This window comes from Manacus candei, unplaced genomic scaffold (genome assembly GCF_025592945.1).
Source record: "Manacus candei isolate 608988 ecotype Guabito, Panama unplaced genomic scaffold, ASM2559294v1 h1tg000081l, whole genome shotgun sequence".
NCBI lineage: Eukaryota > Metazoa > Chordata > Aves > Passeriformes > Pipridae > Manacus > Manacus candei.
This window is the reverse complement of record NW_026138129.1, coordinates 7,526,411-7,551,050: the sequence shown is the minus strand read 5'-3', so window position 1 is coordinate 7,551,050 and position 24,640 is coordinate 7,526,411. Positions and strand designations below refer to the sequence as shown.

General features: G+C 40.4%; 1 protein-coding gene across 1 annotated transcript; it reads right to left on the bottom strand.

The window, feature by feature from the left end:
- Window positions 1-2,542: 2,542 nt before the first annotated feature.
- Window positions 2,543-21,740, bottom strand: GINM1 (glycosylated integral membrane protein 1). Its single transcript, XM_051811238.1, has 8 exons — window positions 21,486-21,740; window positions 12,625-12,684; window positions 12,351-12,447; window positions 9,505-9,656; window positions 7,243-7,399; window positions 6,348-6,478; window positions 5,278-5,441; window positions 2,543-3,456 (listed from the first exon to the last, which is right to left on the bottom strand). The coding sequence occupies exons 1-8, from the start codon at window positions 21,597-21,599 to the stop codon at window positions 3,348-3,350; spliced, it is 984 nt and encodes a 327-aa protein (XP_051667198.1). The 5' UTR covers window positions 21,600-21,740; the 3' UTR covers window positions 2,543-3,347.
- Window positions 21,741-24,640: the final 2,900 nt, after the last annotated feature.

Genomic DNA, 24,640 nt, shown 5'->3' with positions numbered 1-24,640 from the left:
TAATTTTAGATTTTTCTCTACAATGGTAATTGTAACTAAAACAGCTATAATTTCTATCCATCTGCTACTACTTTGGAAACACTTCTTTCTGCTAGCTCCTCCCACAGCAGCCAGCTGTAGTTCTGCTTACAGATAAACTTTTATGCTTTTTCATGAATCAAATAGGTCCAGACTTGTTTCAGATGGTAGATACATGCTATATGAAACTGGCTGTGGAATTCCTGCTCATGTCTCTTTAGATGCTGCAAAGCAGCCGGGAAGGACAAATGGTAACGAAAAGTCGCAGTCTGAGTAGGAGGCAAGTGCATCTCAAAGATAGGGGTTGTGTAAATGCCATTATTGTGAACATCTTCTATGTACTTAAAATTCATCACTATGTTGTAAGTGACAGCTGGACACACTGAAAAGGGACTTCCAGCAGTGTCAGCGATGAGACGATCTAGTAAAACACTAAGATCTTGTGAGAGCTCCTGCACCCCTGAGGGAACCTGGCAGAAATGAAGGAAAGTTCAGGTGAGTACACAAGTGTGTGCATTTATACTTCCATTTCCAAAGTGGAAAACTGATTTACTTCTTTCATTTCAAATGGATAGCCTTGTGTGTCAGAGTTAAGAAAATTATAATTATGTGGTATTTTGAAGAAGTGGGTTCTCATACTACTTTTTTTTTTTTTTTATGTTAGGATGAGAGTGGACCTGTTAACTGTGTTGCAGGAGGAGATTTCTTCTCATGATTCATTGCAGGCAAACCAAAATATTCAATCTGTCCCCCAAGTAAGAAGGGAAAGGAGGCAAGCTTTGATCCTTGGAAGCAGTCTGGTAAGGGGCCACTTAGACTGAAAGTGTGATATATTTTGAGAACTCCTACAGTAAACCTCACTTTAAAAGCAATAGTTTAGTTCTCAACCAGCCCAGTTCACTCTGAATGAACAAAATGAACACCTCTGTAATATGTGGTAGAGGCTGAATTTGTAGCTCAGAGGTTCATTTTGTTTTGGAACACACCATATGGTGATACATGGTTGCAGTGAGAGCCACAGTTTGTGAGGAGGTAAGAGATGTTGCTGTTCCTAAAAACCTACTGCCATCCTACCAAGGGTTTTTTTTGATAGTTGGGAGTTTTTTGGGTTTTTTTCAGTACCCTGTCCCCCTACTTTCTTTTCCCTAGCGGGCACATGTATTCTTATCGTTCATGTCCTGGGAAAATGAGACCTACCGTGACTGGCATGCAGGACAGTTGCCCTTTCCCAACTGCATTAATTGCATAAGGTGGTTTTTAAATCAATTTACAAAATAGTTCAGATTAGTCCCAGCTCAAAGTAGCACTCCTCTGGAAGGTGCAAGACTTATGATTTGGGAAATCCATGTGCATGCTAAAGCAGAAACACAAGTGCTTTAACTTTATTTAAGACTCAGTAACTCCAGCTCCTTAAAGCTGCTATGTTGTCTGGCAATTACTGTGTTCAAGATTTGCACTATCTTTAGAATTTCATTACCTGGTGGTAGTACTTCTTTCCTCATACTTTGTAAACACCATACAGAAGAGGATTACTGAGCTCATGGAAATCAGCCAAGTTGTGAAGCAGTACCAACACTTTTTTTCAGGCTTAACCACTCATTTGTTGCAGCTGTTTAGAAGAGCTAAATCTCCTTGTTTCTGTGCAGGTGCTTGGTTTACAGTTTCATAAGGAGGGATGCAAAGAGCATATGCAAACATCTGCCAGATTTCCATCTGCAGTGTAATTCATACTGTGCTTGTGCCCTAAGGAAGAACTATTGTGTTTCTTTCCATCCTACTTTTTTTTTTCCCTGAAGAAGCTAACTTCAGCCTTATACATCACTTCTACTTGAACCATGCTAATGAAGGAGCCAGAGCTATGTTCATAAAGTGTAAAGAACAGGAATTTCCACATGCAGAGAAGTCTGTCTACAACTGTTTGAAGAGCTGCTCTTGTGCGTGCAGTCACCATTCCTGTGTTAATCTTAGCAGTTTCCTGTTCAGCCATGGATGACAACCCCTTTGCCACCCCAAGAGTGCTAGAACAAAAAATAAAATTAAAAAGCAAGGGGAAGTTTGAGCAGTGTCCCTGTTACCTTGGGCTGACATGTACCAACCACACTGCACTGCTGGGTGGTGAGTCTTGGTTTAGTTTTTTGCAAGGCAAGTCAGTGTTAGAAATGTTCCTTCTATCACTGCAGTGCTGTCAATTGAGGGAGACAATGTGAGTTGTTCCTGTCACAGACCAGCTGTACGGACCAGCATCTGAATAACTTGGATCTCATTACATTTGTGATAATGTTTCCTTCAGGTGGGGGGGGGGGGGAAATCAGCTGCACATGGGTAATTCTGATCACTCAGATGATAACTGTGCTCAGTCTAGTGCCAGATAGTTACGGCTCTGAAGTTTTTTCCTAGTCATTCTTCTGACAAACAATTTTTCTAAGTAAGAACAGTGAAAAGCTACAAAACAAATAGTACCCCGTAGCTAACATGTTTGGCAAACTGCTGTTCTTTATAACTATAGATGCAAAAGTGAACACAGTTTAATAAACAATTTAAATGTTTATTTGAAAAATGTTAACAGTAGAAACTGGCATGGGCAGAGTGGGCCTACTTAGCAATAGTAAGCCAGTATTTCTGTACAATTCCATAGAATTTTCATTTTTCTTTTGGGACTTCACATAGTATTGCTGTCACAGATACAAAAAGCATACTATAATTACAACTGCTAACAATTTTTATGAATGGAAGGGACCATAAAAACGTAAAGTGCTTGAAATATAAATCTGCTTTTTTAATTTTTGTTTTGCATATATAAAATGTCAAATTTCTTGAGTAACACAAATGTTGCGTAGTGGTATCTTCCTTGCAAGGCACACTCAACCCTATGAGACCTGAGCCAGGCTGGGCAGCTTTGCTTAGGCTTTTGGCACAGCTGATGTTTGCAATACTCCCTAGTTCTTTTCTGAAGAATGCTTTCTGCAGACTTAAGGACACCCTGAATTTCATCATCTTGCTAGTCAGGACAACTGACCTGGTTTATTTATGGGCATGAAGGCAGCGAGCATCCTGTCCAAGGTGTGGAAAAGTGACTTCACAGAAGCTAAAACCAGTGGTAGCCCTCAGGGTGGAAAGCTGCTCTGTTTTGAAGATTCTGAAAAGGCTGCTTTTATGAAGAGGCACAAGGAAGTCAGCTTTGGGCCTCGGCCTGAGTGGCCCTTTATCAATTAATCAACTGACTTAGTTTTCTTAGTAGGAGACAAACAAAGTATTAAGCTCAAGTGCCAAATTTCAGGTCAACTAAAAGTGTGTTTTTAAAAACCAGTAACTCCAAAGTAAATACAGTATTAAGTACATGCTTTCTCATCTAAATTATTTTTCCTGTCTGGAAGATCTGAAGGCAGGCTGATAGTAGTCACAGGTACAAAGCTGACTTGATCCAGAAGAAGGATGCCTCTGAAAGGTAAGATTACCTGGCATTAGAAAACAATATACAAAACAATTCTGTGTTCTAAAAATTAGATTTACTCTTTAACTCCCCAAACTTAAGTTTAAATCAGTGTGTCAAGTATTACCCTCATAATACCTCTTTTATGAAGCTAGAATGAAAACTGGTTCCAAAATGTACTAGCTGTGGTTTCTGAGGGCTCCCTTCACCCAGTTTCTACATCTGAAGTGTCAGCAGTGTAGACTCTATATATGCTTAGTTTCATAGTAGCCTAAAACTGTCTGCTGTCAGGAGCTACATTTAATTCTCCAAGACTAGGTAGTTTTATCAGTGTACCATAGAATGGCGTTAAAGACTTGGGATGAGGTCCTGACATCTGCAACTGTGTCAGTCACCACATGAGATCTTCTGCTCATTCCTACTGGTTTGCAATCATGATTTAAACCTTTACCATTTTTTATGGGAACACTTTACATAGGTAGCAAGAAAACAACTGTGTGGTTTTGAGGTTGTGGGGGTTTGTTGGTTTTGTTTGTTTTTTCTTTTTGTTGTTGGTTGGGTTTTGTTTTTTTAAGGGGAGGGAGTGGCACAATTTCTTTAAATGTTCTGACAAGCCATGCACAAGCCCCATGTTCTCCCGTTGGAAGAGGAATTACTGCAGGCTGGTTCCTCTGCTCTGTACTCTCCTCTGCCATGGACAGGCACTGAGACACTTTGCTGAATAGTTAGCTGGGATTAGGTTTTTCTTCCTAGTTCTACTTAGTTCAGTGTCACACGTGGAAGTGTTAAGCTACTTACTCCTCTGGGAAGTACAAAGTGTTTCTTCAGTTTTTCTGCTCTAACAACTGAAGCATTCCCATCTGACAGCACACTGTGTGAAGTGTCAGGGAAAAGCATGGTCTCTTTCGTCAGTGCAGTTTCCAACCTTCCTGATCTTCCAGCCCTCTATTTTTCTAGCTTTTTCAGAAGGACTAATGCCACTCATATTCCTGAGTGGATACATAAATTAACTGCACACAGGGCCCTTCAGAAGCACAGCAGATCAGCTGCATCAGAAGACATCAGCTGTGCTTGTTGTGGCTAACAAAGCACACTATGCTGTCAGTCACTTCTCAAAGAACATATGGTTCCAAGGGATAGGTCTTCCAGAACTGACTTAGGTAGCTTTAAAATACACATGCTTGCCCATTCCAGCACTAAATAGACACTGACTTCTTACCTGCAGCTACTAATTCATCTTTCCAGCCCTTGTTCTGAGCACTTGCTCTTCTGAAAAATCTTAGTGTAGCTGGTAACACACCGAGTGAATAAAGCCATCTGCAGGCCACCAGCTTTATTTATGACCTTTTGCCACCAATGCTAGCACCAATCGCTATGGCTTGGAAGCTGCCTACAGAGGTAGGTCCTCCTTGGAGAATTCCCACGCAAATTTGCAAAGCCAAATTCGAGGCCTTTCAGAACTACTGCGACAACTCCAACATAGTAGGAGTATGAAAAGCTATAGAGATGTTGGAATTATTTAGCTCTAGCTTCTACCCTCCTCTCTTGGAGCTATGTTAAAAGTGTCTCACAATGTAGTCCTTAGAAGAGTTGATAAAAATTTGGCAGTATGACAGCTCAGCTAAAGACATTTCCAATTAAACACTTTCCCATGTTTCTCTGAAATGCTTATATGTCAAAAGTTCACCTGGAAAGGAAAGTTATCAGTAGCTTTTTCACTGAATTGTTGCTAGCATCTTCCTACAGAACAGGGCTGCTTCTTGACAAATTTTTTTTGTTAATGTTTTGCCTTCACCACAGCCAAAAAAAAATATGCAAAAAATACTTACTTGTTTTCACAGGAAGGGAGAATCACCTTTAAGACTTTGATAATAAGAGCTGCTCCAGCAATTCCAACTACAACAACTTCCATGAAACTAAACAAGATGGGTAAAGATCGGAACCAGAATCTGCACAATCCTTTTCTCAAGTCTTCCACCCACTGGCACATCACCTACAGTCAAAGAGGTAAAAAGACAGGCTGCAAAACAAAGCATGCGCTGGTTTTGTAGCTACTGGTGATACATGTAGTTACACGGTGATAGTTTTACTTAATTTATGTATCCTTAAAATAGATAAAAGCAGCATGGAATTGGCCGGTGACTTGGATCTTCTTCAAAGTTTGGAACAGGTGAAGGTTTAGTTCTCTGCTCATTGTAGCAGAGTTCTCTGAGAGGCCACTTTGGAAAATAAAAGACACTTGAACAGAGAAGACGCAGGGGCAGCTGTTTGGCCATAGACAGCTATGATACCATGGCAGTGTACAGCAGTGAAAGGGTTACTGCCAGCCCAGGAGAGGGGTAGCACCTTCTCTAGCCTCTCTGTAACTTTCAGCCTACTATTTTGGCCCTCCTGTCTCAGCAGCAGGTTTGTTTTGGCCACAGAGGAGGCCATCAAGCCCATCCTTACCTAAGCTGAAACTCAAACTTCTAAGGCTGTTACTGTCTTTCTCACAGCAGCTGATACCAATGGTCCATCTCTCAGAGGGGTAAGCACTTTCATAGAGTCAGGAAAAAAATGATGTAATTTAAAGCTAAGCAAAATTTGAAATTGTCATAAATGCTTAGCTTGGTATAATGGAAATATCACAACTGACTGTCATGAAGTATCTGTGAGGTCAGAACACTGCAGGATTTAAAAGCCCATTTGATTCCTACTGGAGTAAACAATTCCAACAGCTTGTTACTGCTAAAAGGTAATTTCGGAAGAGGGGTTTTTTTTGTTGGTTGGTTATTTTGATAGTTTTGGGGGGGTTGAGAGGTTTTTTTAAGGTTCCTAGAGGTCCATTGGTGTTAGTAGTTTGCTCTCTTTAAATGTGTATATACTAATAATTAAAAAAGCAGACAAACAACAAAAGTACCTTGTAAGAAGATGGAGGTTCTACCCTAAGAGGGGTCTCTGGTAACTTGCCAGGTAACGTCTCTTCATCTACTGTAGTCTCTACTTGCCGGATGAGGTACTGACTGGTGGTTTGCAGTGGATCTTGAATATCTGAAGAAGAAAAGCCAGATTTAGTGGAGATCTTTCTTTTTATTTGACTCACTCCTCAGGAAAACAAAGACACGGTGTATATCTATACTTATAGTATGGTTCTCACACATTCACACCAAGAACACAGAAGACTGACTACCTTTTTTTTTAATTGAGTAGTGAACTTGATAAGCAGAAGCAGTGTTACAGTGCTGCCTTTAGCTATGCCCTTAGTTGTAAATTTCAGCTGTCATCAGATTAAAAAGCGATGAACTAGATCAAAATATTCACCTCTGATTAAATCCTTGAGAGTTGTTGATTAAACAAAACTGAAGTAAGATTAAGGAATCAAATAACTTCTCTTGTATTTAAGATATTCAAGTTTAATAACATAAAACTGTTCCCTGGTTTGGAAATGACCCAGACAGGTATTTCCTCTACAGTTTTCTCTTTCATTCTCAGGAAGAAGGGGGAGCTTTAGAGAAACTTCCATCATAGATCTGAGAGAAAAATTTATTCCTGTCAGATGTCTGGATTGCAGACTGCCAAGTATCAAGTGCTTCAAAGGAGAACAGATTTGAAAACAAACAAACAAAATACCTAGAATGTAGAAGAGTTGAATTTAAGTGTTTAAAAAAATAAAAACCAAACCACATAAAACGCTTTCCTGTTAATGAAGAAACTGTTTCACTATGTAAAACATGGGAATAATGATGCTCTTTTACCCCTGTAAAGCAATACATCAGCTACAGATGAAAATATTATGTAGCAGCTGAGAGAGATACCTTTTCCTGAGAGGTTGGGCAGTGTAAATAACATGTCATTGTCCCTTGGGATGGAATACAGCATGCTCTCTTTCAAAGGGACAGTGTAGTTTGAATGTCTGAGTACTCTCAGGTCCTTTACTAAAATATCTATTTCTGTTACTTCTTCTTGCTGAACCTGCAAGAGATGCAAACATGTTGATATTACTGCGTTTAAAGTAAGACTGAAGCTGGCTGGAAGAGAACACCAATACATCATAGAAAACTCTAAGCCATTAAGAGGTAGAGACAGGGCTGTTATAACGTGAATTAGTATTCTTTGTTTCTACATACCACACTTCTGTAGACTATGTCACACTAGAAAATATGCTGAACAGACTGTCTCTCTCTCCTTGCAAAAGCACGTGGTAGTCACTCCATGGGCTTGGTAACCAAGTCTTGCATAGTTCATTACTATCCTCTCTCAGGGAGGCGTTTTAGGACATGGAAAACTAAAGTATATAGTGAAAGCACTTGTGAACATTGAAAGTGTTGCTGAGGCAAGACTGAGATTTCTGCTTTTACAGTAATGTTTCTTTTTTCAACAACTGAAGGCAAAGTATCACAGCATTCGATGGTGTCCTGCTTGACGGCCTTGTCTCTAAACTAGAAGACATGGATTTGACAGATGGACCACTCACCGGATAAGGAATTGGCTGTATGGCCACACTCAATGAGTTGTGGTCAATGGCTCAATGTCCAAATGCAGAGCAGTGACAGGTGTTGTTCTCAAAGGTCAGTATTGGGACTGGCGCCATTTAACATCTTTGTCAGCGACACAGACAGTGAGATTGAGTGCACCCTCAGCAAGTCTGCTGATGACACCAAGCTGTGTGGTGCATGACATGCTAGAGGAAAGGGATGGCATCCAGGCAGACCTGGACAGGCTTGAGAGAGGGGCCTGTGTAAACCTCATGAAGTTCAACAAGGCCAAGTGCGAGGTCCTGCACTTGAGTCAGGGCAACCCCAAGCACAGGTGAAGGACTTGGGGGTGTTTGTGGATGAAAAGCTCCATATGACCCAGCAATGTGCGCTTGCAGCCCAGAAGGCCAACAGTATCCTGAGCAGTGTGGCCAGTAGGGCAAGGGAGGGGATTCTGCCCCTCTACCATGCTCATGTGAGACTGCTTTTGACTTAAAGGAACAATTAAGGAAACAGCATTAGCCTTCTGGTTGTTTTTACCAGGTCTCTATGAAAATCTGAAATGCATTGTGATGTCTAGTTTGCGATCTGAAATACAAACACCACTATTGTATAACAACTGAATCAAGCAGGATATATTAGGCTCCTACCAGTGAGATAAACACCTCATTAGAAAAGCTACAGACCTCTCAATGGGGCTTTTCATTAAAAGAGTAAAATTTTGACATGATATAGATTGCTGTAAAAAATACTACCTGCTGAGCATGCAATTAATTAAGGATCAATGGTATTCTTCTTTAAAAAAAGAAAAAGGCAGCAGAACATAAGCCAGCTTCAAAAAAGCCTGGCCACACATAGGATGCAGACATGTACAGAAACAAAAATATGATGCTGTTGCTGGCTTCAGCAGCTCGATCTTTTCAACAGATCCTCTTTGGTTAGTAAATTAACTATACCTTACAGGCAATTTTTGAGAGTTCTGCACATTTCAATCTCAGCTGGAGCGGTAACCCCTCACATTCACTGGTATTCGTACAGACACAGTTAGAATTGGGCGGGGAGGTGTTTCTTTGTCTCAATTTGAATCTTGATAATGAACATGGATTTTATCTTACATGCAAAATATTCTAAGGCTAAACTCTCAGGTGTTGTGGGCTTTCACAAGCCCATCTGCCATAAGAGCTTGCTGCTGCAAGCTGTTCGGTATGTGCTTGAAACCCTTTGTTAGCTTGGAATAACAATGGGGAAGCCCTCAGGACTCAAAAAAAGCCCATGCCCCTTTTGTTTATTTTGTACATTATATTATAAATCAAGTCTTGCTTGTGAGTCTGACTTTGCTTGCATAGGTGCATGTGTTGTGATACACTTAATCATTAGAATATGAATAAAAGCATTAAAACTTGAAGTCTCCTCACAAAACACACCTACTATTATACTGCCAACTTTGCTATTATCTCCTTCAATACTGTGCTATCTAACATTAATTATATACTTTGTGCTCTAATCACCAGACAGATACATGTAAATCTTTCAATCCTTGGTAACTACTTGCCTCTCTTAAGTTAAAAACAACCCAAATATTGCAGCAGGGGTTTCTTTTACCTGTTTTCCATCAATTTCTGTCACTTCCTCCTGAACGACAATCAGCTGCAAATCAGAACTGGATGCCAAAGGCCACTCGTGAACCATGATGCGAACACTGACGGTTCCCAGGCGCTGCTGATCTGCTGAGTTATCCAAGTTTCCGTTCTCCACTGTTAACACACAATATCACAGCTTTCAAAGAGAAACCACCCCAATCAGAAAGCAGTACACAGGGAAAACAGTTGCAACTCTGACAGAGATGCACATGCAGCACCTGAACGGAAAAGTCACAGCAGCACTAGCGTCACACCAGAGATGCCAGAACAGTGGTACAGATGTCTGTACTATGCTGATGTCCTTAACACTTCCAATAACAACTATTATAAGCAGTAGTAATCTGGGCAACAGGTAAAACAGATGCCATGATTTTTTTTACCAGCATATCACCAAATCAAACATGGAGCAAGTTTCATAATATAACACAGCAGAGCTGCACGATCCCCTGGACTGAGGGAGCTTGCAAACAATGTTGCATCCCTGCCTTGAGGTTTGCATTGAAGCATGTTAAGCTGTGCTCTTTGGCTTGGCTATTGCTGCGTTCTATTTCTATTACTCATAAGAGTAATGCCACAGCCCAGCCAGCCACCTGTGTAAACATCTTGGTTTGCATAACATTCCCCTTCCTCTTAATAGAGAAACTAACGTGCTCTTTTCCAGGCACACTGTATCTACTACTCAAGATGAGTGACAGTTCCCTCATACATATTTGTCTGTCCCCCTCTCTGTTTTCATATGTGACTGGTGACCCTCAAACTCTTCCTGCCCAAAAGCTTTCAGCTATTTCAACAGCCTAATATTCCACAAGTACCCACAGAACTGGCTTCCTGCTCTAGTTGTTTCTGCATAGATTTTGTATCCTCCTCCCAAGTACCACACCTGTACTACAGGTGAGGCCACGCTAGAACTGAAGTGGTGGTGAAGCGGAAGAGTGGACGTGGCAGATGTTGCCAACATGCAGATAACAAGGTACATGAACTGAGACTATTGCTAAGCCACTGGTGCTGTGTGTGTATGTCACTTACAGTGCTGAGCCTGTGAGGTAACACGGGGTAAGGCTGGACTAGTCTTACAGTAACAACTCAGTGTGTTCATTACTTCTGTGCTACAATCCCTGTCCTCATAAAGGTTATTTTGCCTATTTTAAATATAGAAAAATACTTTTTGGCATTATTTAGCAATATCTTTTGTTGCAAAAGTAAGTGGCAGAAGGAGAGAAGGGTTCCCTATAGTTATGAGCCAGAGCACAAACCTAGTTGCTGAATGCTTTGTGTCTTAGAGCAGCGAGCACACATTGAAGAACCAAGACCTCTAAGATTTCAAGTAGCTGAAACTCCCTGTAGTCCCAGCCCTTCATGTGTCAGGCCATTCAACCACCCCATTCAACAGGAATGACAGATATGTTTCCAAAATTGACATTTATGGGAGCTTCAAGTGGGGATATAGGTGTCAGGTGTGATCTGACAACGATGTCAAAACAATGTCATTCAGAATACTTTGTCTCTAATATTCAAAAGCATGACTATTAAGCTCAAGTTTGGGTTTTATATACATTCAGGAGTATTTCCCCCCTATTTCTATATTTCTTTAGCATTTTACAAACACTACTTGAATCTGTTGTGAAGGATTTAGCAAGTAAAGAGTACAAACGTTACAGGTAACAGAGCCAGGTACTATGCTGAGGTCTCAGACCCAAACACGGAGATAGAGAATTCCAGGTTCCTAGCTCCCAGGTCAAATCAGTATTTCCCTCACTGTTTCAGATTCACGTTCATAACTGAATACAAAAATATGATTCGGGAAATTAATAGGAACTACAGGAGACTGCTCAGGAGCTCTCAGAATCAGTCAATAAAATCATATCTATTTTTTCTGGAGTGAATTATTTTGCAGGTAAATGACATTTTGCCATAGCTTTCTACCCTAGGATAGAAAAAACCAGAACCAATAGGAACATAATTATCCCAGAAAAAGAGAAATTGATTACTGCTCTCCCTCTCCAGAAAAGAATTAGTGTCAAATTGATAACTGTGCTTGGGAAAGAACGGTTAAAGCAACAAAGTCATGGCTCAGAGAAGCACTTTGAAAAAGCGTTAGTACTTTGTAAGTAAATGTCTGATGATGATGACCTCAGATATCATGCTAGAGATTGATTGTACTTGATCCATCAGGAGATCATTCTGGTCCTTTTTAATTAATTATACAGTATACCCTGTGTATCTCCAAAAAAATCACAATACTCGCTGGTCTTTCACAAAAAGCGTAGCATTGAATCAGTGGAAAAATAGAAGTTTCAAGATAATTCAAAGTCATTAACCACTGCAGGACACTAGCAAAACTGCAGTATTGGTGCTATAATATCCTATCCAGCAGAAACTTGTTTGTTCATTAGACACAGAAGTGAGATCATTAAAAGATCTTCCTAACAACAATTCATACTTTTGTTATTGAATCTCCTTCTGGATTTATGCCAACCAACCTAGGGACACAGCCATTAGCAGGGTGGAGTCGCATCCTACTGTTTACATTGTCTAGCCTGTCCTGCAAAACACTCTTTTTAAAAGACAGGCGGAGTCTGGACTTCAGATTAGACCATTTACATATAAGCACATAAATGTGACTTGAGGCCCATTTTAATACCAGTATTGTCCTGCCTTGGGAAATTATTTGTTTCTACAATGCTTGGGTTTGCAGAGTACAGAACACATAGTCATTGTAAGCCTTGGTTACTGCTAGATAACCAGGAAGCCAAATACACAGGGGGAAGGAGGAAAATAAAAACAAAAAAAGGAAAAGGGAATACTCACATATTACTGTTTGACATGTTACGTGGGCAACCCCGCTTTTCATAGGAAAATCATTTACATATACCTGTCCATTAATATAGGTGATATTAAAAAGAACCTGAAAGAAAGACAGACAGAATGAGTATACAGTTCCTGGCCCTATCCTACAATTCTGCACTCAGAGGAACACACTTTATAGTGACTTACGTCAGACAAAACGACATATTTGCATCCACATGCAGACTTTGTTTCACTACATATTAATTCTCTGAATAAAGAGAAAAACCAGACAAACCTGTCCTTTGTGAAGGTCTCCGTTGGCTTGCAACATTGTAACACCCACTCGGACCATTTCCTGGAACAAAACATTGAGAAGAGACATAAGTTTGAGGAAGCACATAAACCACTGCAGGGCACGGGCAACTCTCATGCATTATCCTGACAGAATGACTACCTACAATACACAAAGCACATCCCCAGGCTTTCTATGCAGCAGACAGAAGAAACAGGAGTATTCTTACTTGTTTCATGTAAGGGTTGGTTTGTTTTTTTCCCCACCACTTTTTAATAAAGAGGATTGATGAGAAAGAATGACATCTGCATCCCCCACTGTATAGCCCGGGGTTCTTTAATAAGGATAAAATAATAATAATCACTTATTTCACAAGGATATAATGGAAAAGAAGCCTCTCAGCTAAAAAATAACAGACAATAAAAGGTAAAAATCAGTTTCTCTGTAAATGTTTTTTAAGCACTCAGTCTTCAAAGTGAACTCTAATTTAATGCATGCTAGCCTATTGTAAAGAATATTCATTTGTGTCAGTTTTAGCAGTAATCCTGTTTCTTTTTTTGGTTATCATTCCCAAATTATGCCACACAGGACTCCTCAAACCCACATCCAGTGGGGATTTGCTTCTTTCTTTCAAACCCCAGTTGCTGTAATTTATTGACTCACTCATTCTGTCCTCTCATTTCCCTCTTGTAATTTCAGGGGCTGTTTTGCTGATGGGACCTTAACTCTCCCAGGTCTGCCCCTCAAAAACACTGCATGCAAAAGTCAAATCTCTCTTGCACATGGCCAAAAGTAATGACTGCCACAGAGCTTTCCTGAGTCACCTCTTCAAAAATAATGTTAAGCTCCCTATTTGCCTTTTGGGAGCCTTAAGTGATTCTAACTGCATTTCATTTTCCTCTAGAAAACCTCTCCATACCTTCAGTATCTTCTTCAGCTCTGTGTTTCAGTCATGGTTTCACACCCAACAGCTAAAAATAAGTCTCAATAAAAAATTCAGCTTGCTCAAAATTTTAAATAAATAAATACACAAAAAGGCTTTTCATTTGGGATTTTTATATAACACTAAATATTCTTCCAGAAAATACTTAAAATATGCAGTACCTAGCATAATACAGTCCCAATTCATGAAAAGAGAGCTTCTGAAATGCAAGTATAATGTCAAAAAGTCTTTAAAACCATGGGTGATCAACAGTATAGACAGTTAGCCAGGACTGTCAAAAACTGAAAAACAACATCCAAATCTGATTCAGCAGAAAACTGGCATTATGAAAAGTACAGCTTAAAAATCTAACACAGTTAAGCTTTTGGTTGGAAGTGACTCATAAGTGATGCTTCAGACACATTTGTCCTATCAGCAGGAAAACTCCCTGGCCACCAAGACCAAAAAGAAATCTCTTCCTTAATGCCCTTTCTAGGAAACAGGTTTTTACATTGACTTTTCTTCAAAACTTAAATCCCAGCTATTCAAAGTAAATGAAAATTACCAAATTCCTTAGAGAACTGGAATTATATAACTGAAAATATAAACTAGATTAATAGTATAATCATAGGATGTATTCTATTCTGCCATCTGTAATTTCTCTGAACCACTTATTTTCTTGTCATGTTTTAAGAATTCTGTATATTAATAATAAAATAAAAATCCACCAAACTTTTAGCTCATTTAGTTCTTAGCATTCACAGCTGTACATCTTTTATACCCGCAAACTGTTTAACAGATTACCAAAACTTTGTGTCATTACTTCCTAGGTTCTTCTATTTTCTGGGAATTCAAAGGGCACAAATGACTGATTTTCCAGGCAGTTTTAAAAGTAATTAATTTTTTAAGCCTCAAGTGAAATCTGAGGGCTTTTATACAGGAAGTATTTTGCAATCTTTTTTCAACATCTACGAAGGAACTAACAGATTATAAGAAAAAGGAAATGAGTGGGGAAAAATAGGAAAATCCCCTCCTACTTTTTTTTTATTTGAATCAAATGCTTTCTTTGAAAATGAAGGGTATGAAGCAAGATAGATACGCTCATCAACTGACTGTTAAATGTACAAAGTGAGCTATGCACACAATGATTAATTTCCTGAAAAACAGCTGTCAATTCTGTTCCCCTAGTATCCAACTTGCACTTGAAGAGCATATTACATGTTTAAGAAATTAAATAGTTCAGTGGATCATTTCCATGCTGTCAAAGTTACAAAAATTAGAACATAACATGCAGACAAATAAGACGGTTTAACCGCTTGCTGCTTCTGCCACTGAGAGTGCAGATCTCTCCTGCATATTATCCTTCCCTCTCATTTATGCCAAGTCAGTGAGCCAGTCTAGGTCATTAAATCAGCACAAAAACTTTCCCTTTTTTGACAGACTATTTTTTCTGTCTTTTGAACAAGCAAGGAAGAGCCAGACAAGCACAAGAGATCCAAGAATGCAGCTGGGAGAAGGGAGTCAGGCTAATTGTTCTGATGGCCACAGACTGTTGGATTGGCTCTGCTGCATGGTCTGCCTGTCCTTGCGGCATCTCCTTGAGAGATGTCCGCCCTCACCATCATCTCAGCAGATGGCAATGCATCTCTTGAATGGCACAGGTTCATAAAGCTCTTCAATAACTTAAAGAAATTATTAATACTCTGCTACAGCAGCTACACCATTATTCTTGCAATTTTGTGTTCACATGCAACAGAGAACTCATATTCTTGCCATTCCCAAGACCAGTCTGTTCACATCCAGATCCAACAAATTCTAGATACCTTCCCATATTCTGTACCTCCATTCTCCTGAGCTGTCATATGTTCTTGTTTTGCCTCTTCACTAAGCAGTCTCACAAGACTTGATGCCAGTCTTGCTAAGAAATATTTCAAATAGATCTCAAGGTTTTGGTGCTAAAAAATTAGTTTCAATTGCTCTTGCTCCAAACCTTCCTGATCTGATACAGTAACATCTCAAGGACCAGAGGACAGCAAACTTTTCCAGAGTCAGAATCAGCTGCGTCTATGTCACTCCCAATAGATGTATTCCTAAAGCTCTCCAATGACATTCAAAAATTTCACACTCTCCTCAACACTTTACTCCACTACTCAGCTACCTTTAATATTAAAAGTTTTTTCAGTATCTAATCTGAAGCTTCCTTGCTGCAATTAATGAATAGGTTGTTCACTACTCTTCATAATATCTTCCCAAGGAAAATAACTGTACTTCAACTCACTCTTCCTGATTTTATGCTAAAGCCTCCAGCTCACTTAACCCTTCCTTGAAGCAAGTTCCTCACTGCTGTCTTCCCACAGCTTCCCACTGGCCTCTCCTGCAGTGCCACACCTAAAACTCAACAGGTCCTGCTGTAGGCAGTCTTCCTGATCCTACACACCCCATACCAAAATCTACAGGAGGGCAAGAACCACAGGATACATGCCAAGTGCAATGAAAAGCCAGGCAGGAGAGCTGGGGGAAAGGAAGGCACTATTGCAAGCAGCTCCCAGGAGAGCAGTGCACCATCCCAGCTGATCCACTTTCATCCACAGCAGCGCTCAAGCCTCAAGAGCCATACCTTGTTTATGCTTACTTTTACTAAAGTGGGAAGGACACAGACCTGGCAGGCCAATAGGTCTTGTACCAGCCTTTCATGATGAAATCCCTGGCCTGACAAGCCATACTTGCTAAAAAGTGCTCCAGTGATAATTCAGTATTCATCTTTCCAATCCTAGAGCAGAAGAGTCAGACTTACAAAACATCCTTTCATTTCAACAGAGAAATTTTTTTTATATTACCATAATAAAACTCTCTACTTGGGGGAGGGGAAGGAGAAGGTGTTTTATAGTGCTTTATAGATACGTCTTGTACCATGTACTTCAGTACTAAGAAAGGTAAATAACCCCACATCCTTTATTTTGGGTATCAAAAGCATAGCAAGCCAATCCTGTAGTAACAAAGTCATTGAGAACAGGACACAGGTCCTCTGCAGTAATCCATAATATGGCACCATCAAGTTCTGGAGAAGCCTGAACTATGAGTGTAAAACTTCTTTGTATAACTTACAATACACTTTTCAGTATTAACAATATCATGAAGATTCACATAATTTCAGACAGTCCTGAAACTTAAAAGGTTCTGAATTTGTTGGAATATTTGAGAAAGCTGCACTTTGACAGGGTCAGAATCAAAGGACAACCCCAAGAAGTAATTCAGGTCTGCAGGAATCAGGTTGTGCTTTCAGCTTAACACTGATACCCGTTCCATACTTCACAGCCCCTTATCCCTTCCTGTACTGGCAAATGCCTTCACACAAAACTCCAATCTGCACTAAAAAGGTCCCTATAACTCTTAATGCTCTCATAGGATGTAAATGTGTCTCCTGAGTTTTCCTACAATTTCTCATCCCTGTTTTAGTGCTCCAACAGTGATATTTACAGTGGTAACAGCCACAGAACCTGTAAAGAGGACAGCACTGCTACCACAAATGTATGTCATTATGTTCTAAAAGACAGCTAGGCAACAGCAGTGAGTGTGATGACATATATTGCAGTGAACTAGTGAATAGAGATAAGCAGGTACTGATAATTTTCTAATTCTTTCAGCATGTGCTGCAACGGAACTCAGGAGTGTTAACTGAGGCAGTATAATTGCAGTAGCAGCAGAAGAACAGGATAAGGAAAAGATGGCAGCAAAGAATACAAAGCATCTGGCATAAGTTAAAAGGGAATATTCATTAATTCTCAAAGACTCCCCATATTAAACACCACACAGAAATGTACAGAGAACATTTCACCTAATCTTGCTCTTTTATGAAAAAATGTTGCACATGACAAAGCTGATGGGTCTAATTCTGCATGAACTTCAAACAGCTCTGATTAATGAATCATGGAAAAACCTCTTCCACAGGCAGTGAGTACCCGATGCACTGTACAGTTTCTCCCAGTACAGGGTAACTGTTAAGCCCTATACAACTGCATCAGTCACTTAAACCCCATTCAGCTGCTATGGGCCAGCCCACTTAAAGCACAGCTGTTCTCTATTGAGGCTCTCCCAACAAGGCTCTTTCTGCACTAGGAGGTCTGTGGGAAGCGGAGTGGGCAGCACTAGGAACAGATGGCACAATGCCTTGCAAGATGGCCAGCTGTACAGAGACTTGAAAGGCAGACAATCCCCTCGCAGCCATTACACAGGCACTACTGGGATATCCTGTTTGTGATAGGAAAATACAAAGTCCAATGAAGGTGGGCTCTTATCTTGCCAAATAGATAAGAAATAGACAAAACTAATAACCTGTTTCTAAATTTAAGAAGAGATTATGGCAAAAAAAGCGTTCGAACAGACAAACAAACTACCATACACACTCATGCCATTTGAGTCCTGGCACTCGTATGGACAACTGGCTCCAAATAGTGTAACTATATATTTGCAATCCAGAGCTCCGTGATCCATGCTTCACATAATTCTTTCATCAGACTCAAAACAGAGCTAGGATGATTCTTAACTGCAATCAAGCATAACTGAGTTAAAAACCAGTCATGGTACAAGTTTGACATGACAAGTTAGACTTGACAAGTTTGCAGGATGATAATTAGTCCTTCACATTTTACAAAATTTTAGTACAAAATCTTCTCCGTTAGGGTTTGGCATTATTAAGCTGCCTGACAGTCTTTAGGGCAAGATAACTAAATCCATTATTTTCGTAACTAACTAAAGCTGAACTATCTTTGTTAATAATAAAAAAAAAATCTAACATGATGCCATTGCTTTATGTTGCTTTTCTGAACAAGCACACATATTCCTTCCTTGCTTAATGATGACTCTTAGTATAACACTGCTTATCCTTTCCTTTGCCCTACATATGTTACTAGAATGAATTGCCTTTGTATTCTCCCTCATACTATGAATATTTTATCAGGAGTTTTACAGGTGAATACTCATACTCACACACTGAGACACGGTTGCATCATACTGTGCTTTAATTTAATCAAATACACATAGGAAGATTTTGTCAGCTCTTTTAGGCATAACGTTCAGAACTTGTGCTAGGCTTTTAATAGAGAAACTGGCATAAAGGAATGCAAGAAACATTTCAGCATGTCACTATTAACAAAGTTCTTCTTTGATAAAAATACACTACACTCCCTGCATCAAATGGTTGATGTAGTGAAGATTATTTTCTTGTGTTCTGAAATTATCCATCCACACAGATGTTTCTTACAGCCAACAAATAATACGAAAACAATTTTTTTTCCAGGCAACTGAACTGAACTAAAAATAAAAAAGTCTGGTAGGCAAGTATGCCATTTATAAAGAACTTCGCTAGCCTAAATTATCGAGAAGTAAACAAAGTAAACAACATAGCGATAGCATTTAGCATACCGTGCTTTTAGCCAGTTCCTATCAACACATTAAAAAAATACTCTATAGACCAAACCTTGCACCAGAAATGTTACTTTAATGTGAAGGTCAGTTGTCTTATTGCATCATTCCCTGCCTTTTTTTTTTTTAAGAAAAAAATCAAAACAAAACAAACCACCCAAACTTCATCTAAAATTAATCTATCTGTAATCCAGTTCATGAGGAGAAAGGAAAATCAAAACAGACATGCTAATGTTTAAAAAAAAGTCCAGATTTCAAAACAGCTTATTTAAGAAATTACAAGTATTGCACAACAATGGAGGCGTTCACATTCCAGAGCTGAAGAAAAGCATTTCAGCCTTACAAAATACTATTCCAAAGGTTCAAAGTTTTTCCCCAGTCTTTCCACTATGGTTTCTGTAACCCCATCACCATCAGTAAGGAGGCAGACTTTAATCCCATCTAGAAGAACTACAAAATGTGAAGCTGTCAATAGTGTGAGTCCAGCGGGCTCACAGAATTTAGAGCACAGTTGTGGTATCGAGTCAAAGCAAAGCTGAACATGTTGATTCTGCCTTCTCCCAACCAGTCTGCTGTCCCACGCCATTCTGAGGAAAATACAGTTATTCTGACCCCAGCACCCACTATCATTAAGCTTGTGGCTTCTGAAGGCAGCCTCACAGCATGGCATTCCCCCTCTGCCTATTCCCACTGCCTAGGCACTTCTGTTCCTATCAGGCCACCATAAACCAGCTCATGCTCAAAAAATATCAACTATACTACTCAAAACTTTCTCAAGACACATTGTTCCTTTCACATCAGAAGTGATCCTGTATGTACAAAACGAAATAGTGCAGGAGAAAATGCAAGGGTTTTTTTTTTAAGACTTAAAAAGAAAAAAATACTAAAGTAGAAATTTATATGTTCCCTTTTTGATTCTTTTAAGAGATTTTCTGCATATACTTATGCCACCTCACCAGTATAAAGCTAAGAGTGCAGACACTTCCAACTAACAAAAACTGAGCTGACAAGACCACCTGAGCAGTACTGCACAAATGGACAAACTCAACCCCACAAACAGTGTAGCTGTGCCCATAAAGCAGTTACTAAGTTACTAAGTCAAAGCAGTTACTAAAGCAGCCCAGTTACAAAGTCAAGTCCTATTAGCACCCTAAAACATACCTATTCTACTTCTGACCCCAAGTTGCCTTCTGTGGGACCACCCTGGCACCCTTGTGGCACGCTCAGGCTTTCAGATCCAAAGACAGCACACACAAAGGTGTCTCCACATCTTATACAACTGCCAGCTGTTACAAACAACTTCAGTGCTGCTAAACTGGAAGTTTTGGTGTAGAAGTTTCTAGGTGGAAGTAAGCAAGAGCACAGGTCTATATTACATTGTCACTTCACGTGTCTTTTGGCAAATTCAAGCTAGCACTCCCCTTCTCTGAGGGATAAGCAAAGTAGACATGGACTGAGCTCGCCCTGCTGTCTTTTGCACATGTGATTTCAAGCATCCATGCCCTTTTTATAGGTGTCTGAAGATCTAGATCCCCATTTTGAAATCAGGGCTAAAAATGTCTCTTCAAAAGTTCATACAGAGAAGCAAGGCCAGGAAGTAAGGCCAGGAATTCTGCTTTGCAACACAGGATGTGCCAGCGCAGGGCTTCTGTCAGGCTTTCTTGGAAACTTAAATTACGTAAATTAAATTAACAAATAAATTACTCTGGAGGGAAAAAAAGCCATAATAAATTTACTTACGTAACTGCAAATTTGCATTGGCTAAATAAGTGACTACAAACCCCAGACAATTCTTCCCTCTTTGAGATCTCACACTTTTGAGTTTCACAGTTACAACAATTAGAGGATGTATCTGGACATGATTCAACTACAGGCAGAAGTACCCAGTTTTCTTCTGTAATTCTAGAGGTCAAAGCTCACCTGATCCTGTGGCACATCCTTTTATTCGCACTGAAAAGGTTTCCCAAGTAATACCCAAAATACCCTTTCCACCCTTTAAAGAGCCAATAAATTTAAAACTAGTGTCACCAAGATACAGCATAGATATTGGAACAGAAAAACAGAGAGCGCTGTACGAATATATTTGTATATAGGTAGATAGATACACACCAGTACATCAAAGCCTTTTTCTTGGTTCAAGAGTACAGAAACCACTAGGAACAAACGCGGACCTAACGCGCCGCGTACTGCTACAGCACTGAACTACCAAGGTGTGGGCGGACAAGCATGAAAATACAACAAAAGAACCTACATCGCACAGAAGTAACTATCTCCCTCCTCGACCTGTCAGCTATTTGTTTCGGCACACCAAATCCTATACAAATGAACCATTAAAAGGAGGGGGGCGAACTCTGTCGCCCCGCGGCAGCGTCGGGCTCACCCCTGGGAGGGAGAGGGACGGGAGCATGGAGAGGGAGGGGGGCAGAAAGAGGGAGGGGGGTAGGGAGAAGGAAAAGGGAAGGGAGAGGGACAGGGAGAGGGGAAGGAAGGGAGACGGGGCAGGGAGTGGCCCCGGCGGTACCTGTCCCAGCGGCGCGGCCGGGCCCAGCAGCGCGGTGGCCAGCGGCAGCGGCGGCGGCAGCAGCAGCGACAGCAGCAACAGCAACAACTCCCGACGTCTCAGCGCCGCCTCCATCTTGCGACCCGGGAATTAAAACAAAGTGAAACATCAACAGGCGGGGCCGGGAGGAAGCCGGGGAGGCGGTAGGAGGGGGCCGGTCCTGCCCCGGCCCTGCCCCTGCCACTGTCACTGTCCCTTGCCCCTGCGCTGGCCCTGACCCGGCACCGCCGCCGCTGGGAGAGCCCGAGTGCGGCGTTGCAGAGTGAGGGGCGGGCACGGACCCGCGCCTGCAAGAGCCCGTCACTGTTAGTAGGCGATAGCAGCCTTTGAAAGCACTTTGCAGAATAAGAGAGCTACCACTATAGAGAGTGTTAATAATTACAGCTGTTTCTGAAATGGCCGGCGTGCGTCGTGAGGCTCCCGCGGGGCGCCTGCAATTGTCCACCTGCGAGGGTTGTATGGCCGGAGGGGGACCGGGCTGAGCGCTGGAGCACTGCCCTGCAAGGGGGGCTTCTTGAAAGCAGAAGCAGGGCAGCATACTCCGGGAGGGAGCAAAAAGGGTCGTCGGAAAGGAATAAGGCGCAAGATAAAGTCTGAAAGAGCTAGAGGTCATTCTAAAGAAGAGAAAACGGCGGGGAAACTTAGTGGTGGGAGTCAAAGCCATTGAAGTCTTAGGCAAAAACAAAGGAAACAAGCTGGATCTCGAAGTCCCCAGTGGATATGAAGATAAGAAGTGCTTTATTTGCAACAAGAAAGATTGCTGTTACCTATTAGCAAAAAACTTCCCAATGGTAAGGGTAGTAAATATATTAACACCTTGTCTAGGGAGGTTTTAATACAGCAATAAATTAGGTGTCCTGTGGAAGCAATCTGTGACTCCCAATTGGTTGAAAATTAATATAAACCATAAACCCCACAGAAACGTAGTATTTTATGTGCAGTTTGCAGTCACGAGACACTGGTATAAACATCTGGCACAAGGTACAAGGTATTGGAAAATGAGGCTTTAGAGAGTCATATATTGTGAAGTATATTTCACACAATTACATGAAAACCTCAGATATTTAATCCCTAAACACCTCTATTATCAGCAGTTAGTACTGTTTTAGAGACTGGAAAAAAACGAAGCTGATTAACTGCCTCTGTAATAATCACAAAAGTCAGTAACAGAAGAAGGAATAAAAACTCAGATGTCTTAATTTCCACCACCTCTCTTTACCACCATCACCTGATTTACCTAGTTTCTCTTAGGCCTGTCCTTACGACTTTTTTTCTTTTCTTTTTTTTTTTTTTTTTTAAATCTGCTGTGTTTGGTAAACCGAAAGAAATACGTAAAGGATTTGTTCACTGTGCAGTTCTCATGAGGCAGAAAACTAGGAGGTAAGTCAGCTCTCCAAGACAGCGTTTTGCTCAATCTTATGACGGGTGCATGAGTGATTTCAGGGATATGATGGGTGCCAGAATCCAGCTCTTGTCAGTACTTGCAGTCATTTGCATGTGCTGGTGGGAGGAAGTTTAAGTTACCGAAATTCCTAACTATGAGTTGCACTCTGTATAAATCAGAGTGGGGTTGTCTTCCAACAGGACAGTATTACAGTGTTTTGTGTATTAGATTAATTAACTAAAATGTTTACAAAATATCTGTAACAAATATGGTTAGAGCCTTCCCAAATCTTCGTTCGCGAAGCCCAGCCATGATTACAAAATGTACCTGAGGCATAATAATGTTATCAGGGTACATAAAAATAGAGGGAAGCAAGGATCACTGGTTTGCAGAATTTATAGATTTGGCAAAATTCCAGCTGGGCTCTCAGCTGACCTTGAGGAATTTAGCATCTCACTGAAATGGAATAGTAGATGAATACTTGCTCATTTTTTACTGTCTTCATTTGTATGGTTCCTGGTAAACTACCTATTGATGTTTTCCTTCTGTTTCCATCATTCTTTCCTTTTTCTCTCAATCTCTTGCATCCCCTTCTCTTCAGTCCTCTTTCTTATTTGCTTTTTATTCTCCTGGAACTTAATCAAAACTTGAAAAACCACTCACTAAAAATGCTTTCAAGATACTTCTGTTTTCCCCAAATTTCAAAGCTTTTATTAGTCTCACAGCACAACAGAGGACATAACAGTTTTATTTAACCTAAATGGTAAAATTTCTTGCAATAAGTAACTTATGATCAGCTTCACAAGTGAATAGTCCTTGGGTGATAAAGGAAGTACTTGGTGCTGGGACAGGCTGGGAGCATAACAGGGCTTTTCCTTTTGGCTCAGCCCCAAAGCTTCTAGGCTCCTTTAGAGTGCTGGTGAACATGTCATGACATTTGTAACTATTAGAATATGTAACATTTTAAAGTATGTGGTGCTGAGACTGACTACTCCTCGAGCTGCTGAGTGTGCCAGAAGTACTATATTTTGCTGGATTTATATTTAAGTTGGAAAGTTACATTTTTTACTTTTTTTAAGTGATCCTGAAAAGCCATTTTTAGTTTGAATCTTCATTATAGACATGGGTTATTAGGAGACAAAAGCCAGTATAAAGAATAAGGAAATTAGGATTTAATTTCTTTTGTGACTAAAAAGAGTGATAAAAGCCTGGCCTTAGTGGTATGCTTTCTTACTGAAGTTCAAAGTAAGATTACTTAAAGTAGCAAGTTAGTTAAATTTCATGCAGCAGAGGCTTGCATGAGACTAATGTACTGTTTACATCTCAAAGTTTTAGAGTAATAAATGTAATGTGTGCTATAGTGCTTTCTTCTGTCGATAAGTGCCATACGGATGGTTTTAAAACAGCCAAGAATCAATTCCAGATTGACATGGAGACTGGGAATAAGCTCACAAAAAGAGTACAACACTGCAAAACAATTGATGATAGCACAAACAGCTTTGAAAACTAGCACAATATGGAGGCAGAGTACAATGCCCTGCAGTGCATGTCTTGGCCCCAGGACCAGCCCACTATGTCTCCAGGACCATTATGCAGCAGTATAGGCCTGCAGAGTAAACTCCCTGCTTGGCTGTTTATAAGGGTGCTATTAGATCTGCTGTTACTTTTATTGCTACTTGAAGAGGAGGTCCTGCTCTTACCAACTTACCTGCACCTCTGTACTCTGTACTGT

Coding starts and splice junctions, on each gene's coding strand:
- GINM1 (XM_051811238.1), bottom strand. CDS start 21,599: ATGGAGGCGGCGCTGAGACGTCGGGAGTTGTTGCTGTTGCTGCTGTCG. Junction 12,448..12,624: donor GAGACCTTCACAAAGGACAG/GTTTGTCTGGTT, acceptor TCTTTCTTTCAG/GTTCTTTTTAATATCACCTA. Junction 7,400..9,504: donor CAGAAATTGATGGAAAACAG/GTAAAAGAAACC, acceptor CATCTCTTGCAG/GTTCAGCAAGAAGAAGTAAC.